Genomic DNA, 19,133 nt, shown 5'->3' with positions numbered 1-19,133 from the left:
ATGACCCAGATCCACTGGGTGAATTGCACCCGGTGGATCATAGATGCACCCGTTTGTGAATAATAAAATGGGTGAATTGGTATTCAGTCCCTAAATTCAAAGGCAAATTAAGAATCAGTTCATTGTCAGAAAAAATTTGTTTGCACTCCCTGGGCCCACATTATTTTACTCGGATAAAATTAAGTACAAAATATTGAAAATATGGTACAAATACAAGATATTTGAGCACTAATTGTTCAAGATCGAGTACAAAAATACAATTTTGAGTATAAAATCTAAACATCTTTATTAATGTGAACTTGCAACATGTATTTGAGTACTCAAAAATCATATATTTGTACTAGATCTAACACATTGGGTACTCAAAAATCACATATGGGTACCATATTTTCAATCTTTTGTACCGATTTTCCTCCAAATAAAATAAATGTGTTATTAATATCAATATTTTTTAGTTCTAGAAAATCATATATTTATACTAAATCTAACACATTTGATACTCAAATATCATGTATTTGTACCATATTTTTCATGTTTTGTACCGAATTTTATCCGAAACAAAACATGTGGGCCCAGGGAGTTTAAACAAAGTTTTTTTCTGACGGGGACTGATCATTAATTTTTGTTTAGGTTTGGGGACTGAATTATAATTAACAGTAATAAAATTAAGGGGTACGAGAAGTCATGAAACATTGTATTCCTGATGTAACGTGTGATTGAGATTGATTATGTCGAACCACCACTAGATAGCATCCACGAATATTTAGTGATGTGGTGATTAAAAGTCACGACATTTAAAATTTATTATTCCACAAAGTAATGTACTTGGGGATATGTACATACAAGATACATGATTTTATGTTTGATCTAGCACGCGTTCTGGTCAAATTCTGAACCACGTGGCTCGCATATTTCCGTGCATGCAATTAGTTTCGTCCATATATATTTTTGAACACACCACTACATAGTTATGCATAATATTTGCTTTTCACCGTACAAGACTACTCGTGATCCGGAAACAAAACGACCCCATCGCCATGCTGATTTCATTTCTTATTTTCCTTTTTCCCACTTGCCAAAATGAATGAAATAGAACCATATTTTAGTTTGAATCGATATATATATATATATATATATACTGGCGTATGCGTAAACCTACACCTGTATTACTAGACAAAATTCCCGCCGGTAAAGATACTTTGACCAAGTATAAAAAGTAAAAGCAGTATATGAACAAGAATAATTTTACGTGGAAGATAATATATATATATATATACATTTGAGAGGTTGATCGAGAATTGTGGGTACGAGGGGAAGCAGGTGTATGTGGACAGAGATGTGCGTGAATAAAACAAAACAAAATAAAAAATGAATGAAAAAAGTGGATATTTTTATTTTTTGAGAGAGAGTTGTTTTGTGGTGTATAATAAAATAATGAAAATAAATAAATATATGATTATATAATATAAATGGACGTAAATGATGCCACCCCGCCAACTTTCAAAATATATCTACGACAGTACTGTTTACTTGATCTCCAGCCATCCACATTTTAAACTCATAATAAAATAATTAATATATAATAACTATTCTGCCGAGTGTGTCTACATACATACATACGTAAATATAGGAGATCATCAACCATACTTCTCTCCGCATGCAAACTATAAATATATTCCGAAGATCATAAAAATAAGCAAAGATTCTACATTCTCTCTCTGCCTCCCCAAATCTTTTTCTCCCAATTTTCACTCTCACACCGTACACTCTTTCTTTTCTACTTCCCCCTGTCCTTTCCTACATCTCTCCTTCATTAATTATATTGATTTCTCAACCATGGAACAACCTCCAATCATCTGCGAGCTCTGCGATGCGGAGGCCGCCGTCTTCTGCCCTTCCGACGCCGCAAATCTCTGCTGCCCCTGCGACGCTAAAGTGCACCAGGCTAACTTCCTCGTCGCTCGCCATTTTCGCCACCCGTTAATCGGTACTCGCGACGACGATTCGCTTTCCTCTTCCAAGGAGTACTCCGTCGTCGCCGGAAGGAAGAAAGCCCGTTCTTCGTCGTCTGTCGCAAAATCGAGGCCGCCGGTGGGACGTTATTTCAAGGCGGAGGACATTTTCCTGAATTGGATCGGGAAGCTTGGAGTGGGTGATCATGGGGAGGCCGTAGGGATTGGTTGCAGGGCGTTGGACGTTTGTTTGGATCGGTGGAAGATTTGGCCTCTCCGGTTGTGCCTGGCGGCGTCTCTGTGTTTGGGATTGAGGGCCAAGTCGGTCATCACTTGGCAACTCCTCAAGAGGCTTCAACAGTTATCCAGCGTTCCGGCCAAGCTTATATTGGCGGCGGAGTCCAAGCTGAAAGGTGGCCGGCGGCGGGTGGAGCTGGAAGAGGGATGGGCTGAATGCTAGCTAGTTTTTTTTTTTAGTTTTTTTTTTTTTTTTTCTAATTCTCGCTCGTTGAGTACCGTGTAATTTATTTATGTGTATTCAGTTCGGATGATACATTAGGATAAATTTACATCTATATTATTATTATTATTATTAAATATCAACGAAAGAATAAATATTTTTGATTTTGAGTGGATTGGAGATTAATTTCGCATTTCAAGTTATTATTCTAAAACAAAGGGTTGACCTCGAAGAGATTTCATTTCACATGAGTCGAAGATTTATTGGCTCATGCAGGGTTAAATCGAGGAATGTGCACAAATGGCAAGGACCTGAGGGACTTCAGGCCTTACCAACTCACCTATGCCCCTGTTGGCTTCAAGTTATTATTCTAGTTATAAATTACGCTGATCATGTAGTAAATTGTAAGTTCTTTTGACTTGGTGATGCACGTATTGTTAGTCTTGGAATGTTACATTAAAGTATTAGTACTGAAATGGTTCTTAGGATGAGTTGCGTATCAAAGTTACACACATTGTACGCTGGTTTAAATACGTTTTAATTGAGGGAGTTTTACAATCTCAAAAACAAAATGTATTGTATATATAACATTTTTATCTTAGCCTGTGATGATATAATGCAAGCAGTGGATCAAAAAATGTCACATGGTCAAAGGCAACATTTCTCTAGCTATGCACGATAGGTGCTTATAAATATGTTCAAAAATTTCATTATCATCGGAGGCTGAACTATGTATGGGTAAGTATGTGGTCACACGTCCCCCCTGATTTGCTAGCTTGAATGGCTATTGACAAGGATTTTTGGAGCTCAATCCCTCTGTGCCCTTCCTCCACTCCATCGATATCATCTACCACCGAGCAAAAATCTTGTCTATCATTCGTTTTCTTGCACCATTTTCCGGCCACGACTCTGTCCGTGCCTCGATTCAGGACATGCTCGTCTATCTCTAGCAGCACAGGATCATTTTCTTCAAATGCACTGCCGAACATCGCTATGTTCGTATCGTGATAGGTGTGGTGCTTGTAGTAGTCATCAACAATATCCTTCTTCACGATCACGGTCGTGTTTCGGAACTCGGGTGTGTTGCAGAGTATGGTGTGGAAGTATGATTCCAGGGGATATGCCAAGTTGTTGAAGTACATGAGCAACTTTCTTGGAAGATTATCCCATCCATTCACGCAATGCTCCATCAGACCTCTGCTCAGAATCATCCACCTTGAACCTGCACCCACCATTCAACACATACATACATTCATACATACATACATATGAACCTTACTCAAATTGTGCTAGTGATCCTTCTAACCAACCTCCAAATACGCGAAAAGCATCTGGTTTTTCTCTACTTTCTGCGGCGTAGAAAAGGGGCTCGTTTTCTGCGAGGTACAGACTAGGATCGACTGCAATCTCACTCAAATTTTGCTTCCTGCTGCATCCAAAATTGGTTTCTTCTTAGCAGACTGGATTGCTGCATCTATCGTGAGAAAATGATTCAAGAAATGGTGGGTTGTGCTTACTTCTTGAGATGGATGGTGTCATTTGTATACCCAAGGAAATTGATATCCCTAGGCAGGGAAGTGAAAGCATAGAGGATATCTGCACAAACAGGACCATAATCACCAAGTTATAAAAATAAGTAGTTTAGATATTCTAGGCGCCTCTAACATGTGAACATCGTGGAATTATTCCAACAACGGACGCCCAGAATATCATACCTCTACGTATATCATTGAGACGCTGAATGTTTTCAAAATCTTGAATAAAATGTGTACGAATAGCTGCCAGTACAATTACAATTACTATTACTACTAATATTACTTGAAAGCCTGAAAGCTGCATAAATATATTGGGTACCATCCTGAGTCAGAAGCGGATAATCCAAAGTGGTTAATGGAATGAACCAATCCCAATCCATACTTATTTTGAGAAGCACCGCGGCGGCATGAAGCACAGCAGCAAGCCCTGAGGCTCCCATTTGGTTGACAGCATAAGTTTTGCCAACAACATCGACATTATCGAACTCCTGAAAAATGGCTTGAGAATGGATCACAAGGGCTAATTCCATCCTTTCCTTGCGCGTCGAAGACGAGTCAAGATACAAAAGGTACTGATTCCTCGGATGATATATTGCTTGTAGCAGCCTCAACATCCTCTTGCTCTCTTTGCCTTTGGTGCCTAGAATCAAATAAGCCAAGATTGGAGGGGACCCTTTCGAAGCCACGTTCGTCCTCCTCCTTGCAAGTGGACGATGATCATAAGACTCTCTAGTGTATGAAATGTTTGGTGTATTCAAGAGCGGAGACGATAGCAGTACAAGGAGAAGGAGAAGCGTTAGAGCAACCGCAATGCTCAGAAGCCATAGTCGACGATCACGAGGCCGAACGAGGCTCATAACATATGCCTATATATGTTACTAATCCACTCTGTGGTAAGATAAAGTCGAAGAATTTGATGTTTTGAGTAGAAATGTGAAAGAACAGAAGAAGATGATTAGACTAGCAACCTGAGTGGATCCATTATCGGTTTGAAGAAATCTAAACTTGATATTAGAGCAATCATAGAATTGAGATGAAGAAAGAAAGAGTGAGTCAGTTCAATTCCAAGAAAGACCAAGAAAATTCTTTGTGACGGCCGCCCGGCCCTTATGTTCTGATAATCATTATTATTATTATTATTTAAAAGTAAAGAAAACTTGTAATATTTACTTTGGATGTCGCCTTCTAATTCACTTATTATGCAGGCATCTTTTTGTTATCAAGAATATGTTTTGCTATGTGCCAAACAACCAATTCATCTCACCCTTGTTTCATAGTCAAAGAATACTACTAGGTACTTAGTTGTTTAACATTATATATATATAATTTTGATCCCCTGCATCCTAGGGTGCAGAAAAACTGTGTGCGACCACTAAAATCCATTACCGGGTTTTAGTGGTCGCACACAATTTTTCTGCACCCTCGGAGCTATATATATATATATATATATATATATATATATATATATATATATATATATATATATATATACTAGCAACAATGCACGTGCGTTGCACGTGAAAAACACGTGTTGAAATAATATAATTTAAAACAAAATTAGACAACTCTACAAAATTGTTATGGCATCAATATTGAAACTTTTGACAATTCATGCTAAATAATTACTCTCAAATCGATCTTGAAATAAACATATTTGTTTAATTATTTCTAAAAAAATGGACTAAATTTTGTAATGTTTTTTTTATCGTATCATTTTCTTTTGTTTGTCTTATTATGAATTTCATTAAATTTTTTTTGGTATTTTGTTATATGTATTATTCTCTCAATATATTTTTTTGGGCAATCAATGATACAATCTATAACATTCAAGATCCGACGACTATCCCCACTATATCAACACGGATCTTTCCAGCATGCTTATGTATGTCCCCACTCGCACACATCCTCTGAAACTTCTCAGGGGGTCGCTCATCCTATAATTGTCTCAAGTCAAGCATGCTTAACTTTGGAGTTCTCATACGATGAGATCTCGAAAAGAAGATATTCACCTTGATGATATGAGTAGTTCCTATCAAAATTTTCAAGCCCAAACCGTTCAGTCGCATACCTACGTAGTTTCAGACCTCTCTCATTTTGGTATAAAATTGGTTCATTCAAGTTTTTCTTCTCCTAGAAGCTTATCAAGAGCCGCTTAATTCTTTTAACTTCTCGACACCGACGATTACTCTCCACTCTCTTGCCAGACTCGTACATCACAATTCAGTCTATGAACTTTGACTTTTTGTAATGATGCAACATAACTACTTAAGGTCAGTGAACTCTTAATTTACACTAAAAGAGATACTTGTATATTTGAGTTTTATACAGCTTAACCCATTTAATATTTTCAATAGTTCACGTTGTGTTGCATCTTTTACTCCACTAACTTTGTAGTGAATCATTGTAGCTCAATCAAATGTTAGTTTTTATTTTTATTTTTAACTAAATAAAGCCTCTCACTTCCCCAATTTTGAGAATTCAATATTAGTAAGCTATAGGTAATAGAAAATTATTTAGTTTTTACTTGTGATACTTTTTGTTTAATTGTAAATTTTTTTTTTATATATCTTGTGTAGTTCATGTTTTATGGTTTTTTTTTTGAACTTTTATATTAATGATTATATGTATTGCATGCATACAATATACATCTACTGTTGAATCCGACATTTTGGTGATAACAAACAACAACTCATTGTATAGGAATGTGCTGCCAATCTTTTGTATTTCAGGAATCTACTACAACTCCTATCGCAACCGTCTAAACCCTTCAAGTTATCTACCGGAAGCTTGTCAACCGCCTTTGTCTCTCGACCGGTTGCAGTCACAAGCCTATCGACTGGTTATTCAAACCAGCAGAGGATAAATCTATCTACCGGTAGAATGCCAACTGCTTATCAAGATATCTCAAGACAAGTACTTGTGACAAGACGTTCATTGCAAAATCTTTTATCAAAAGCAGAACCGGCGAATCAGAAAATCTGTTGACTCTTGCATCGAGACAACAGGTTGCACTAAAATGGCAAAAACGCAGAATGGCTACAGATAAAGCATTCGACCGTTTATACCAGTTTTGGACCCTGGAAGTTGTCTGCATTTAAAGAAGTGTACGATCTTCATGCAGAATCATCAATGCATTTATGAAGCATTAAATGCGCATTCAATGCAGCATCAGAACGTTCAAAATAAAGACGTTGATGATTGACCTATATAAAGGGAAGATTGCTCAAGAAGTGATAAGAAGACAAGCAACACGAAAAATCTCAATCAACTCAATCACTTGAATACTATCAGAAGTCCTCATCTGATATACTGAAGCAATACTTGAGCACACTTAAAAGATCATTCACTTGCTGCTCAAATAAACCCTCGCCTACAGTTTACATATCTGATCTTCAAGGATCATCCTAGGGTTTCCAAGCCTCTCGACCGCTCTGCAGTTTGAGAAGCTCAACCGGACTGTACTCATTATTGAAGAGACTTGAAGCTACTCTGAAAGATTCCACCAGTCTGATAAGAACTGAGAATCTTATCTGTGTAAATCTAGGAGTTTTGGATTAGGCATTGGATAAGTCCTAAGTCTGAAGTGGGTGTATTGCAAGACGTTGTAATAACCAAAGTCTTCTAGTAAATTCCTTCCTAAGTGGAAGAAGGGGAGACGTAGAAGGATTAAGCCTTCGAACTTCCATAAATCGTGCCTTAGTCTTTACTGCTATTTATCTTACATATTGCTCATACATCGTGTTATAAACTTTGCATCACTAAAACCTCTGAACTATTTCCGCACTATTTAAGTTGTTCAAACCATTTTAGAAGTTGAGAAAACAGATTAAGTGAACTAAACTTCACTTGATAATTTTGAAAAGAAAGAAGAAAAATTTCAGAGTGTATTCACCCCCCCTCTACCCTCTGAACCGATCACAACAAGTGGTATCAAAGCGGGTTCCTTTCTCAACTGCTGATCTAAAGTTTTAAAATCATGACTTCTTTCAACAAAATTCCTATGTTCTCTAAAGAAGATTATGATGACTGGAAAATTCGTATGCAGGCACATCTTGCAGTACAGGACGGTGACATGCTATATGTCATAACAGACGGTCCTATCAAAATCATGAAGGTCAACCCAGCTCTAACCGATGGTGCAGGACAAATGATTGAGAAACCAAGAGCTGAGTGGACTACTGAGGACAAAAAGAAGGCCAATCTTGACAATGTGGCCCGGGACATCCTATACAAAACACTGGACAAGAACATGTTCAGCAAAATCAAGTCATGCTCCACAGCAAAGGAGATTTGGGAGAAGCTCACTCAGCTGTGTGAAGGAAATGACCAGACCAAGGAAAACAAGCTCACCATGGCCATTCAAAAATATGACAATGCCAAAATGAAGCCAGGGGAAACCATGGCTGAATTTGATGAACGGTTCAGTAGTATCATTTGTGATCTTATTGCTTTAGGAAAAATTTATACTAACCGTGAAATTGCTGTGAAGGTTATGAGAGCCTTGCCCAAAGAATGGGAGATCAAGACAGTGGCCATGAGGGAGACAAAAGACTTAAGCAAGGTTGAACTGCATGATCTCTTTGCAGATCTCAAAGCCTACGAGTTCGAGCTCAACATGAGGACAGAAGATGAACCATCTACCTCTCAACCAACCAAGGCCTTAACCTCAACGGTGATGCGTCCACCGGTCGAGGAAGCTCCAAAGAGATCAGCTGAGCAAATCAGCAACGAAGCCATGACACTCTTTGTCAAGAAATTTGGTAGATTTATGCGTAAAAACAATTCTAAATTTAAAAATTATCATAAATCGGACCATACAGACGATGGTCCTACTTGTTTTAACTGTGGCAAGCCAGGCCACTTCATTGCATATTGCACCAAGCCTAAGAGCAATGATCAGAAGCAATTCTTCGAAAGAAGAAGGGGCAAGGAGGACAAGAGGACGTTTAGAAAAGGAAGAGACCAAAGGGTTCTAGTAGCTGCCGAAAGCAAAAGCAAGTGGGCTGAGTCTGACTCTGACAACCCCAATACCGGAAGCTCTTCAGATGACAGCGATGATGAAAAGGTGGAATGCCTTATGGCTGACATCGAAGAAGAAGCTGAGGAGGTATTTGACTTTGGTTCACCTGAATTTACTCACAGTGATCTAGTTACTGCTTTACACGAAATGGCTAATGAATACAAAGCATTATCCAAGGAATTCGAGGAGGTAAAGGCAGAAAGAGCTGACCTAAAAGATAAGTCAAGCGAATCAAGCTGCATGCAGCGAAAAGAGCTTGATGATCTTAAGGTCAAGCTAAGTCTGCTGGCTACTAAGAATGACACCTTGAAAAGAGTGTTCCAAGCAACCTTGACTGAGAACAAAAAACTACTTGAAACAATTAAGGCTTGGAATAAATCTTCTGTAACCATTGACAAGATTCAAGAAATCCAAAGACCGGCACATGACAAAACCGGTCTAGGGTTTGGAACAAATGAACAGTCTATGGAATCTTGTATTCAGTCAAGCCTGGACAAAGGCAATCTTAACAAAATAAGATTTGTCAGGTCCAGCACGATATATGAACATGATGAGTGCAGCTTTGACCAAAATCAGAAAGTATCTAACGAACGAAGCTCTAAGCATAGAGGGCTGGGATATGTGGATCCCCAGATCTCTAATCAAAGAGGAACTTGGATTAAACCAAAACCTAATGAAAGAAGAAAGGGAAACCAATCTAATTTCAAAAGGCCATGGAATAAGACTAACTACTCTAAGAGAAGATGGTCAAAGGAGAAGCCTTACCAGTACTTTAATTGCAGGCCAGTTCAAAAAAGGTACAGGCTAACTGATAAAGATCAAAAAGGCAAGCAGCACACAACAACCTCACAAGCACACACATTTACTGCTTATCGACCGCACAGATTTCTGGACACACACACGGGCAAACCTGTAAGGGTGTTCCAGGTGTGGGTCCCGAAAGGGCTAATCCGACCTGGACCCTACTAGATATGGGTACCAAAAATTCTTCACTTTTTGCAGGTACTAAAAGTCCAAATGGGCGAGAAGACCACTTCTATCAAGGACACTACCTGGTACTTAGATAGTGGTTGCTCACGGCACATGACAGGGAATCCAGAACTTCTAACAGAAGTTGTGCTGTGCAAAGGACCAAAGATTAGCTTTGGAGACAACTCCAAAGGTAACCGTGGGTAAGGGTAAGATTATCCATGGTAACATCATTATTAAAGATGTGTTGCTTGTTGACAAACTGTGCTATAATTTGATAAGTATTAGTCAACTATGTGACAATGATCATTCGGTCGAGTTTCACAAACACACTTGCATCATCAAAAATGACAAAGGTGAGACTCTTATGACCGGTGTAAGAGACCTAAACACCTACAAGGTAAACTGGTCTTTCTCACATACTTCTTCACCTACTTGTCTTACTGCTCATCATGATAAACATTGGTTATGGCATAAGCGGTTAAATCATCTAAATTTTAAGTCCATCACTAACTTGAGGAAGCATGATTTGGTTTCTGGTCTGCCTGAAAGAGATTTTATAAAAGACAAAGTTTGTCCTGCTTGTCAACTAGGAAAGCAGGTGAGAGCAACCTTTAAAAATAAAGGGTGTATGTCTTCTTCCAAATGCTTAGATTTACTTCACATGGACCTATTTGGTCCTATACCAGTAAGAAGCATAGGGGGAATGAGATATGCTCTTGTTGTTATAGATGACTTTTCTCGATTTACTTGGGTCATCTTTCTCTCCTCAAAAGATCAAACTGCACCTCACCTGATTAAGCTTTTTAAACGCTTGCAAAATGAACAATCTACTGTGATAGATAGAATCAGGAGTGATAGAGGGACTGAGTTTTTAAACACCGCTCTTATGACTTATCTAGATGATCAGGGAATCAAGCATGAGTTGTCAGCTGCTAGATCCCCACAGCAAAATGGGGTGGCTGAAAGAAGGAACCGTACTTTAAAAGAAGCAGCCAGAACTATGATTGCTGATTCAAATGTTTCTCAAAGGCTTTGGGCAGAAGCAGTTAACACAGCTTGTTATACTCAAAACAGATCTATGATTAATAAACGATTTAACAAAACTCCATATGAGATCTGGAATGGCACAAAACCTGATATTTCTTACTTCAAAATTTTTGGGTGCAAATGCTTTATCCACAACAATGGCAAAAATCATTTGACAGCTTTCGATGCCAAAGCAGACGAAGGAACTTTTATTGGTTACTCAGCCGTTAGCAGAGCTTATCGAGTGTTCAATCAAAGATCACTAACGGTCGAGGAAACCATTCATGTTGTTTTTGATGAATCTACTCTCTGTACAGAACAAACTCAAGGGAGCATAAATGATCTGAGTCATAGACTGGAAAACACAAATCTACAGGAAGAGAGTGACAGTGATCCATATCCTCCAAAGAAGGATGATCCAGTTCCCTCTACTGTGTGTGATCAAACAAGGCCAGAAGAGGATCCACCGGTTGATAACGATCCTCCTGCCAATGATGATCCAGTAAACGAGGACGTTCGTCAACCAATTGATGACAACCCTTTAGGGAATTATTTTAGGTGGAACAAAGATCATCCACCTGGGTTGGTCATAGGTGACCCTTCTGCTCCTCGAAAAACACGTGGTCAAATGATTAATGAATTCTTGCATGCAGCTTTCATATCTCAGGTAGAGCCCAAGAAGATAGATGAAGCTCTATCAGATGCCAGCTGGATTGAAGCTATGCAAGAAGAGTTGAATCAATTCACCCGCAACAATGTTTGGCATCTAGTTCCTCGACCGGAAAATCAAAATATGATTGGAACTAGATGGGTGTTTCGTAACAAGCTCGATGAACATGGCACTGTTGTGCGTAACAAAGCTCGACTTGTTGCACAAGGATTCAGACAAGAAGAAGGCATAGACTTTGAGGAATCCTTCGCGCCAGTTGCAAGACTAGAAGCAATCCGCATCTTTCTTGCCTATGCAGCTTTCAAGGACTTTAAAGTTTATCAAATGGATGTCAAGTCTGCATTCCTCAATGGTCTACTTCAAGAAGAGGTGTACGTTGAACAACCACCAGGTTTTGTCAATCCTACTCATCCTCAATATATCTGTAAACTTGACAAAGCCCTCTATGGATTAAAACAAGCACCGCGTGCATGGTATGATACATTACTAAAATTTTTACTGGAACATGATTTCCAAATTGGAACGGTCGATAAGACCTTGTTTAAATTTGTAAAAGGTGATCATGTGTTACTAGTACAAATTTATGTTGATGACATTATATTTGGGTCAACTAACCCCAAGTTGTGCTCAAAGTTCTCTAAGATGATGCAGGAGAAATTTGAAATGAGCATGATGGGCGAGCTAAATTTCTTTCTTGGATTGCAAGTGAAGCAACTTGAAACTGGAATATTTATCAATCAATCCAAGTATGCCAAGGAATTGGTAAAGAAGTTTGGAATGGAACAGTGCTCAACTGTATCTACCCCCATGAGTACATCAATCAAGCTTGATAAAGATGAAGGGGGAATCCCGGTCGAGGTAACAATGTATCGAGGTCTTATTGGCTCATTGCTTTATTTGACTGCCAGTCGACCGGATATCATGTATTCAGTTTGTTTATGTGCTAGATTTCAAGCAGCACCTAAGCAATCTCATTTCATTGCCGCCAAACGAATAATTAAATATATTAAAGGAACTACTAATGTGGGTCTTTGGTATCCCAAAGATTCAAATCTTAATCTTATTGGCTATTCAGATGCAGATTATGCAGGTTGTAGAATTGATCGCAAAAGTACAAGTGGCACATGTCAATTCCTTGGAGATAGACTAATTTCGTGGTCAAGTAAGAAGCAGACATCAATTGCTACCTCGACCGCCGAAGCAGAATACCTTGCTGCTGGCAGCTGTTGTGCTCAAATACTCTGGATTCAACAGCAGCTTAATGATTATGGAATCCGGTCGAGTGAAGCTCCAATCTACTATGACAATACAAGTGCCATAGCCATCACTCACAATCCAGTGATGCACTCTAGGACAATGCACATTGATTTCAGGCATCACTTTATCCGAGATCATGTCTTAAAGAAGGAAATCAGGCTGGAATACATCTCTACCGATCAGCAAGCAGCAGACATATTCACCAAGCCTTTACCGGACGCTAAGTTTTCATATTTTCGAAATATTCTTGGCTTAGTAGATCTAAGTTAGTATGAATGTTTTTAGGGGGAATGATTGCTAGTATGACGTTAATAGATTAGCTGTTACATTGCCATAAATGTTGGCATATCATCCGCCTTTAGCTAGTCTCTGACAGGCTCCGTACTAGCAGCTTTGTGCTTTGAACCAAATGACATTAATTGGGCGCGGTGATTATACTTTTCAAAACTTTTTGAATTTCAAAAATACTTTTCATGACGTCACCCTATGGCCCATAGGTTCCTATATATGCTTCTTTACACTCGTATATCAACATTTCACCGTTGCTAAAGCTTTCATATTGCATTAAAAGTTCTATCGTATTACTATCAAGCTTTTGCTTACTCTCTGCTCGAGTTCTTATCTACAGCTATCATGTCGATCCAGAAGACTTGCCTTGCAATCAACTTTGATTCTGTTATTGAGGCAAACAATGCAGGAATCACTGAGGTCTTCACCATGCTTGAAGCCTCTGGACTGAAGAAATTTTTGGGAAGCAGCGCCATCTGCGATCTGCCTGTCTTGAAGGAGTTCTTTGCAACCGCTCAAATCGAGCATGGGACTGTCAAATGCTTGATCCGGACAGAGTCCTATTCCTTCAATCAAAAGTTCTTCGCCAGCACATTTGATCTGCCCTCCAAGGGTTTGACAAAATGCGCGGATCTTCCCGATGGTAACTGCTCATACTGGTTGAAGGAATTCTCAACCACTGATGCTCCGATCAAACTGCCGGCTCAGAAGACATCTCTTAAAGCTCCATTCAGGCTGTTGACCAACATCGTGGCCAAGAATCTTCTTGCCAAGGCTGGATCATACGACAAGGTGACGATGGAGAAATTCCAATACATGGCTTGTATCGCCTCCAAAATCAACATCAACTGGTCAGACATATTGTTCACTACTTTATGTGAAATGATCAGGGGAAAAGGGCAATCCGAGGGATTTGCTCTGCAAATTTGCAACATCTTGAGCGTCCTTGGAGTAGACTTCTCCAAGACTGAGCCTCTGCATCCCACCAAATGGCTCAACAAGTCTACAATCTTCAAGTTTCTGAACAAGAAAGAGGTTGCGGTCGACACTCTGCCTTCAACCGCAAGTGTTGTTGCTGTCACTCAACCGCTTTCAACAGTTCCGGTAGCGGCCAAACTAGCCCATACCAAGAAATCTGCCAAGCGTCAACTTATCATAGAGTCTGACTCTGAAGAAGAATCACGTGAGAATGTTCCACTGATTCAAGCCTTCAGCAAGTCATCTCCTTCTGTCTCCAAAGAAGCTGTGCCATCCACGCTTGCAGGCGAGAAGAAGAGGCAGCACAAGAAGTTAAAGTCCCTTTCTGGACTTGCTCCTACCGTTCCAACACCAATTCTGCCAACGATCGAGACTACTACCACTACTGCTACTACTGCTCCACGTCCTACCAAGGGTGTGATAATCAGGGAAGGTGCCTCATCAACTCCAAAGGTCACTCTCGCTGATCCCAAGGACAAAGGAAAAGGTGTGATGATCTACTCACTTAAGGCTCAACCAGCAGCTACTGTGGAGCTCAACTTGATCATCTCTCACGTTCTCCACACTGTCAAGCGTCACCTACAGCGCTTTGACAGATGACATCATTCCCGTACTCACCTGACGCTTGCTCAAATATTTCCTAAGTGGAAAGCTCTGAACGTTATTGAGAAAAAGATGCTTCTTTTTGCTGACCCTGAAGACATCGTGGAGGCTCTGGGAAGAAGACAGCTCATCGACTTGAAGCTTCGAGGAAGCCTGTTATCTCTGCTGATTAATGAGCGTGTCAAGAACTTCAAATCCAAGAGTCCTACCGCCGCCGATTACTTTGTGATTTTGACTGGACTACAGAATAGTCTACGTCAAATCACTCAACTACTTCAGCACTTCCAAGCTCTTAACAACGTAAAGACGACAGCTTCAGCAGCTTGTTTACAGGCTTATGGACTGGAAGCACAGGTGATGATGAAGACTTTTCTTACCCAAGATCAGGGTGAAGAAGACGTCTCTGCTATTACTCTTTCAGATGGGATTCTGACCGGTCTCATCACTGCTGACCTGTTTCAGTCATCCACTCTAGGATCGATTGTGGGAGCATCTTCATCGGTCGACCCCGCCTCAACCGCAGTCCAAGCAGTAATTCAACCGGAAGCAGCTGTGACTGCTCACTCATCTCCAGCGGCGACCGCTCACACCTCTCCCAGTCGTCCACAAGATTCTTTCGAAGTGATTGAACAAGAAATTCCTGTCACCTCTGTGACAGAGGCTCCTTGCAGCAGTGAAGCAGTAGTGCCCCCAACAGAGATACCAAGCACTATTGTATCACTTGCACCTCCAGAACAGCCAGTGACTGATGCTGACCCAGCACTTCAACCGTCTCCATCTACTGAAAAGTTTGTGGAAGATCTCCTAATGGATGAACCGAGTGCTGATCCTGCTACTCCACCAACCATCTTGGCTGCAGTCGAGACTCCTACATCTCCAACTGTACCACTATTGGAAGGTCCATCAGCTAGCTCACCAGCCAGATCACCAGCACCACATCATCTTGAGTCTGGCCTGGTTTCACCAAGGAATGACACACAGAGTCAAATGCTTCAGACTGATGACTCATTAATTGAAGCCATGGCCGCAGCTCTGGATCACACTTTGATAAATAGGCTTCATGAGCTCATGCAAACAGTTCGATCCTTTTCACAATACATCACAAACTCATCCTTATCGGTTGACAATTCACGCCAGATGATGATTCGGCATTTTGAGACCGTGTCTCGAGACCTTGCTCATCTGTCCAAAGAGATCACTGCCCATCATCGCACTCAAATCAAAACGCTCTCTACCGTCTCCGAACAAGTTGTCAGATCCGAAAACCGCCTTCATAGGCAGTTGAATGATCGGATGGACACTATGAAAGCTATTCTACTTGCTCAACTAGATGCAAAAATTGATACTATGCAAGCCTGCCTTGGCACTCAACTCACTGAGATCATCCTTCGACTCAACCAAGGTGATGCCAAAAAGGGGGAAGAAGAGCAACGAAGAGCAGCAGAGGCAAGAAGACGTGAGGAAGAAGCTGACAGAAGAAGAAGAGAAGGCGATAGGTCAGGAGGAGCCAGTTGGTTCAAAAGATGAACAACTTGTCTCTTCTTTACTTATCGCAGCTGTATCTCATTTTGTTTTTCTTCAGTAGGTGTAATAAGAATGCTTATTGTAATTAATGAAATTCATTCTCTCAATGAAGTTCATTTTAATGCTTTCATATTGTTTTTGGAGCACTTAAGTTTTGTCATCACCAAAAAGGGGGAAATTGTTGAATCCGACATTTTGGTGATAACAAACAACAACTCATTGTATAGGAATGTGCTGCCAATCTTTTGTATTTCAGGAATCTACTACAACTCCTACCGCAACCGTCTAAACCCTTCAAGTTATCTACCGGAAGCTTGTCAACCGCCTTTGTCTCTCGACCGGTTGCAGTCACAAGCCTATCGACTGGTTATTCAAACCAGTAGAGGATAAATCTATCTACCGGTAGAATGCCAACTGCTTATCAAGATATCTCAAGACAAGTACTTGTGACAAGACGTTCATTGCAAAATCTTTTATCAAAAGCAGAACCAGCGTATCAGAAGATCTGTTGACTCTTGCATCGAGACAACAGGTTGCACTAAAATGGCAAAAACGCAGAATGGCTACAGATAAAGCATTCGACCGTTTATACCAGTTTTGGACCCTGGAAGTTGTCTGCATTTAAAGAAGTGTACGATCTTCATGCAGAATCATCAATGCATTTATGAAGCATTAAATGCGCATTCAATGCAGCATCAGAACGTTCAAAATAAAGACGTTGATGATTGACCTATATAAAGGAAAGATTGCTCAAGAAGTGATAAGAAGACAAGCAACACGAAAAATCTCAATCAACTCAATCACTTGAATACTATCAGAAGTCCTCATCTGATATACTGAAGCAATACTTGAGCACACTTACAAGATCATTCACTTGCTGCTCAAATAAACCCTCGCCTACAGTTTACATATCTGATCTTCAAGGATCATCCTAGGGTTTTCAAGCCTCTCGACCGCTCTGCAGTTTGAGAAGCTCAACCGGACTGTACTCATTATTGAAGAGACTTGAAGCTACTCTGAAAGCTTCCACCAGTCTGATAAGAACTGAGAATCTTATCTGTGTAAATCTAGGAGTTTCGGATTAGGCATTGGATAAGTCCTAAGTCTGAAGTGGGTGTATTGCAAGACGTTGTAATAACCAAAGTCTTCTAGTGAATTCCTTCCTAATTGGAAGAAGGGGAGACGTAGAAGGATTAAGCCTTCGAACTTCCATAAATCGTGCCTTAGTCTTTACTGCTATTTATCTTACATATTGCTCATACATCGTGTTATAAACTTTGCATCACTAAAACCTCTGAACTATTTCCGCACTATTTAAGTTGTTCAAACCGTTTTAGAAGTTGAGAAAACAGATTAAGTGAACTAAACTTCACTTGATAATTTTGAAAAGAAAGAAGAAAAGTTTCAGAGTGTATTCACCCCCCCTCTACCCTCTGAACCGATCACAACATCTACAATTAATTATATTCCAAATATCAATATTTATGAGTCAAAATAAATTTATTGAATCATAATTTAAGAACTATTTACAAACTAAAATATACATCATAATTAAGATACAAGATTAACATGATAACATAAAATTATGATAAAAATCTAAAGAATAAATGGTGCTAGTTCAAAGACAAAATATGATAATTATAAATGACGTTAGCTTAATTAATTAGAATTTTTTTACTATATGTGTTTAAATAATTAGAAAGTTTTCAATACAGTATGTTGATAATTGTTTTTTATGTATGAGTTAGTGATTGAGTCAGGTATGATCATGTTTTGAATTTTTTTTCCACCTTAAGTTCTAATAATAGTTTCTTGTGAGTTAAATTTCCAAATGAAACAAATTATCAAAACAAAAACTAATTATACAATTCAAGAATTCGGGTTATTCGATCAGTGACATCAATAGTTTGCTAATTTAATATATTTTGAACTCATATTCGATGAGTTTGACAAGAAAAATAACGTAGAATAACAAAATTTAAGTAAAAATATTATTTGATTGTATTTGTAGCGCAATATTTATATTTCATATATGTTTGAATTATTTCATTTATTTATTTTTAATATCCATATATTATTTTGTAATATTAGTAGATAAACAATGTGTAAAAAACATAGACATTTAAGTATGTAGTACATTATACAATTTTTTATTTAAATATTCATATAATATATTGTAAAATTTATAGAAAAATAGTGTATGAAAAATAAGAATATTTAATTAAAATCATAATTAGAACTCAAATAGTGATTAAAAAAGGATATATAAATTGATTATATTTTGTAATAGTAATTAATATATAATTGATAATAACTAATATATCAACAAAAAAAATAATGTGTAAAAAATTAATTACATTGTTTTTATTTTAATTATATATACATATATTATTATTATTATTATTATTATTATTATTATTATTATTATTATTATTATTATTATTATTATTATTATTATTATTATTATCTTGTAAAATTAATAGAAAATTAATTTGCATTAAATAAGTTAAATATATTTGTACGACTATGTAAATTTTTTTTTTTTTAAGTACTCATATACTATCTTGTAAGATAGAAAAATAATTTATATTAAATAAATTAAATATATTTTGAAAGAAAAACTCAAATAAGAAAATGAGCAAATAATAAATAGTATATACACAAAATAGAAAGTGGAAAAAATAAAATAGTTTGTAAAAAAATATTTAAGTTAATTCATAATTGTTATTTATATATTTATAATCGTAATAGAATAGACCATCGATATATTAATAGAAAAAATAAATTACACGATTTAAATTTTATATTTTAAGTATTCATAAAATATCTTGTAAGATCTAGAAAAATA

General features: G+C 38.2%; 2 protein-coding genes across 5 annotated transcripts; one reads left to right on the top strand and one right to left on the bottom strand.

Annotated features, from left to right (window-relative positions):
• The first annotated feature begins 1,732 nt into the window (after nucleotides 1-1,732).
• LOC140885332 (B-box zinc finger protein 32) lies at nucleotides 1,733-2,477 on the top strand. Its single transcript, XM_073292301.1, has one exon. It carries the CDS (start codon nucleotides 1,837-1,839, stop codon nucleotides 2,410-2,412), a length of 576 nt encoding a protein of 191 aa, XP_073148402.1. The 5' UTR covers nucleotides 1,733-1,836; the 3' UTR covers nucleotides 2,413-2,477.
• Nucleotides 2,478-3,020: 543 nt separating this feature from the next.
• Nucleotides 3,021-5,057, bottom strand: LOC140884764 (beta-glucuronosyltransferase GlcAT14A-like). 4 transcript variants are annotated; one of them, XM_073291611.1, is made up of 4 exons: nucleotides 4,267-5,057; nucleotides 3,930-4,008; nucleotides 3,723-3,841; nucleotides 3,021-3,634 (listed from the first exon to the last, which is right to left on the bottom strand). In XM_073291611.1, exons 1-4 carry the CDS (start codon nucleotides 4,802-4,804, stop codon nucleotides 3,141-3,143), a joined length of 1,230 nt encoding a protein of 409 aa, XP_073147712.1. In that variant the 5' UTR covers nucleotides 4,805-5,057; the 3' UTR covers nucleotides 3,021-3,140. The 4 variants fall into 4 exon arrangements, with proteins under 4 accessions (XP_073147712.1, XP_073147713.1, XP_073147714.1 ...); XM_073291612.1 differs by having other exon boundaries at nucleotides 3,723-3,838; XM_073291613.1 differs by having other exon boundaries at nucleotides 4,330-5,057.
• Nucleotides 5,058-19,133: the final 14,076 nt, after the last annotated feature.

The sequence above is a fragment of the Henckelia pumila genome, chromosome 2, assembly GCF_033568475.1.
Source record: "Henckelia pumila isolate YLH828 chromosome 2, ASM3356847v2, whole genome shotgun sequence".
NCBI lineage: Eukaryota > Viridiplantae > Streptophyta > Magnoliopsida > Lamiales > Gesneriaceae > Henckelia > Henckelia pumila.
The sequence above is the reverse complement of the archived record's forward strand: the minus strand, read 5'-3'. Positions and strand labels throughout refer to the sequence as shown.

What these genes read in the sequence shown, in the direction of transcription:
- LOC140885332 (XM_073292301.1), top strand. Translation starts at nt 1,837, where the DNA reads ATGGAACAACCTCCAATCATCTGCGAGCTCTGCGATGCGGAGGCCGCC.
- LOC140884764 (XM_073291611.1), bottom strand. Translation starts at nt 4,804, where the DNA reads ATGAGCCTCGTTCGGCCTCGTGATCGTCGACTATGGCTTCTGAGCATT. An exon ending in GACACCATCCATCTCAAGAA is followed by an intron (nt 3,842 to 3,929) that starts GTAAGCACAACC and finishes TTTTGGATGCAG; the next exon opens with CAGGAAGCAAAATTTGAGTG. An exon ending in TGCTTTTCGCGTATTTGGAG is followed by an intron (nt 3,635 to 3,722) that starts GTTGGTTAGAAG and finishes TGGTGGGTGCAG; the next exon opens with GTTCAAGGTGGATGATTCTG.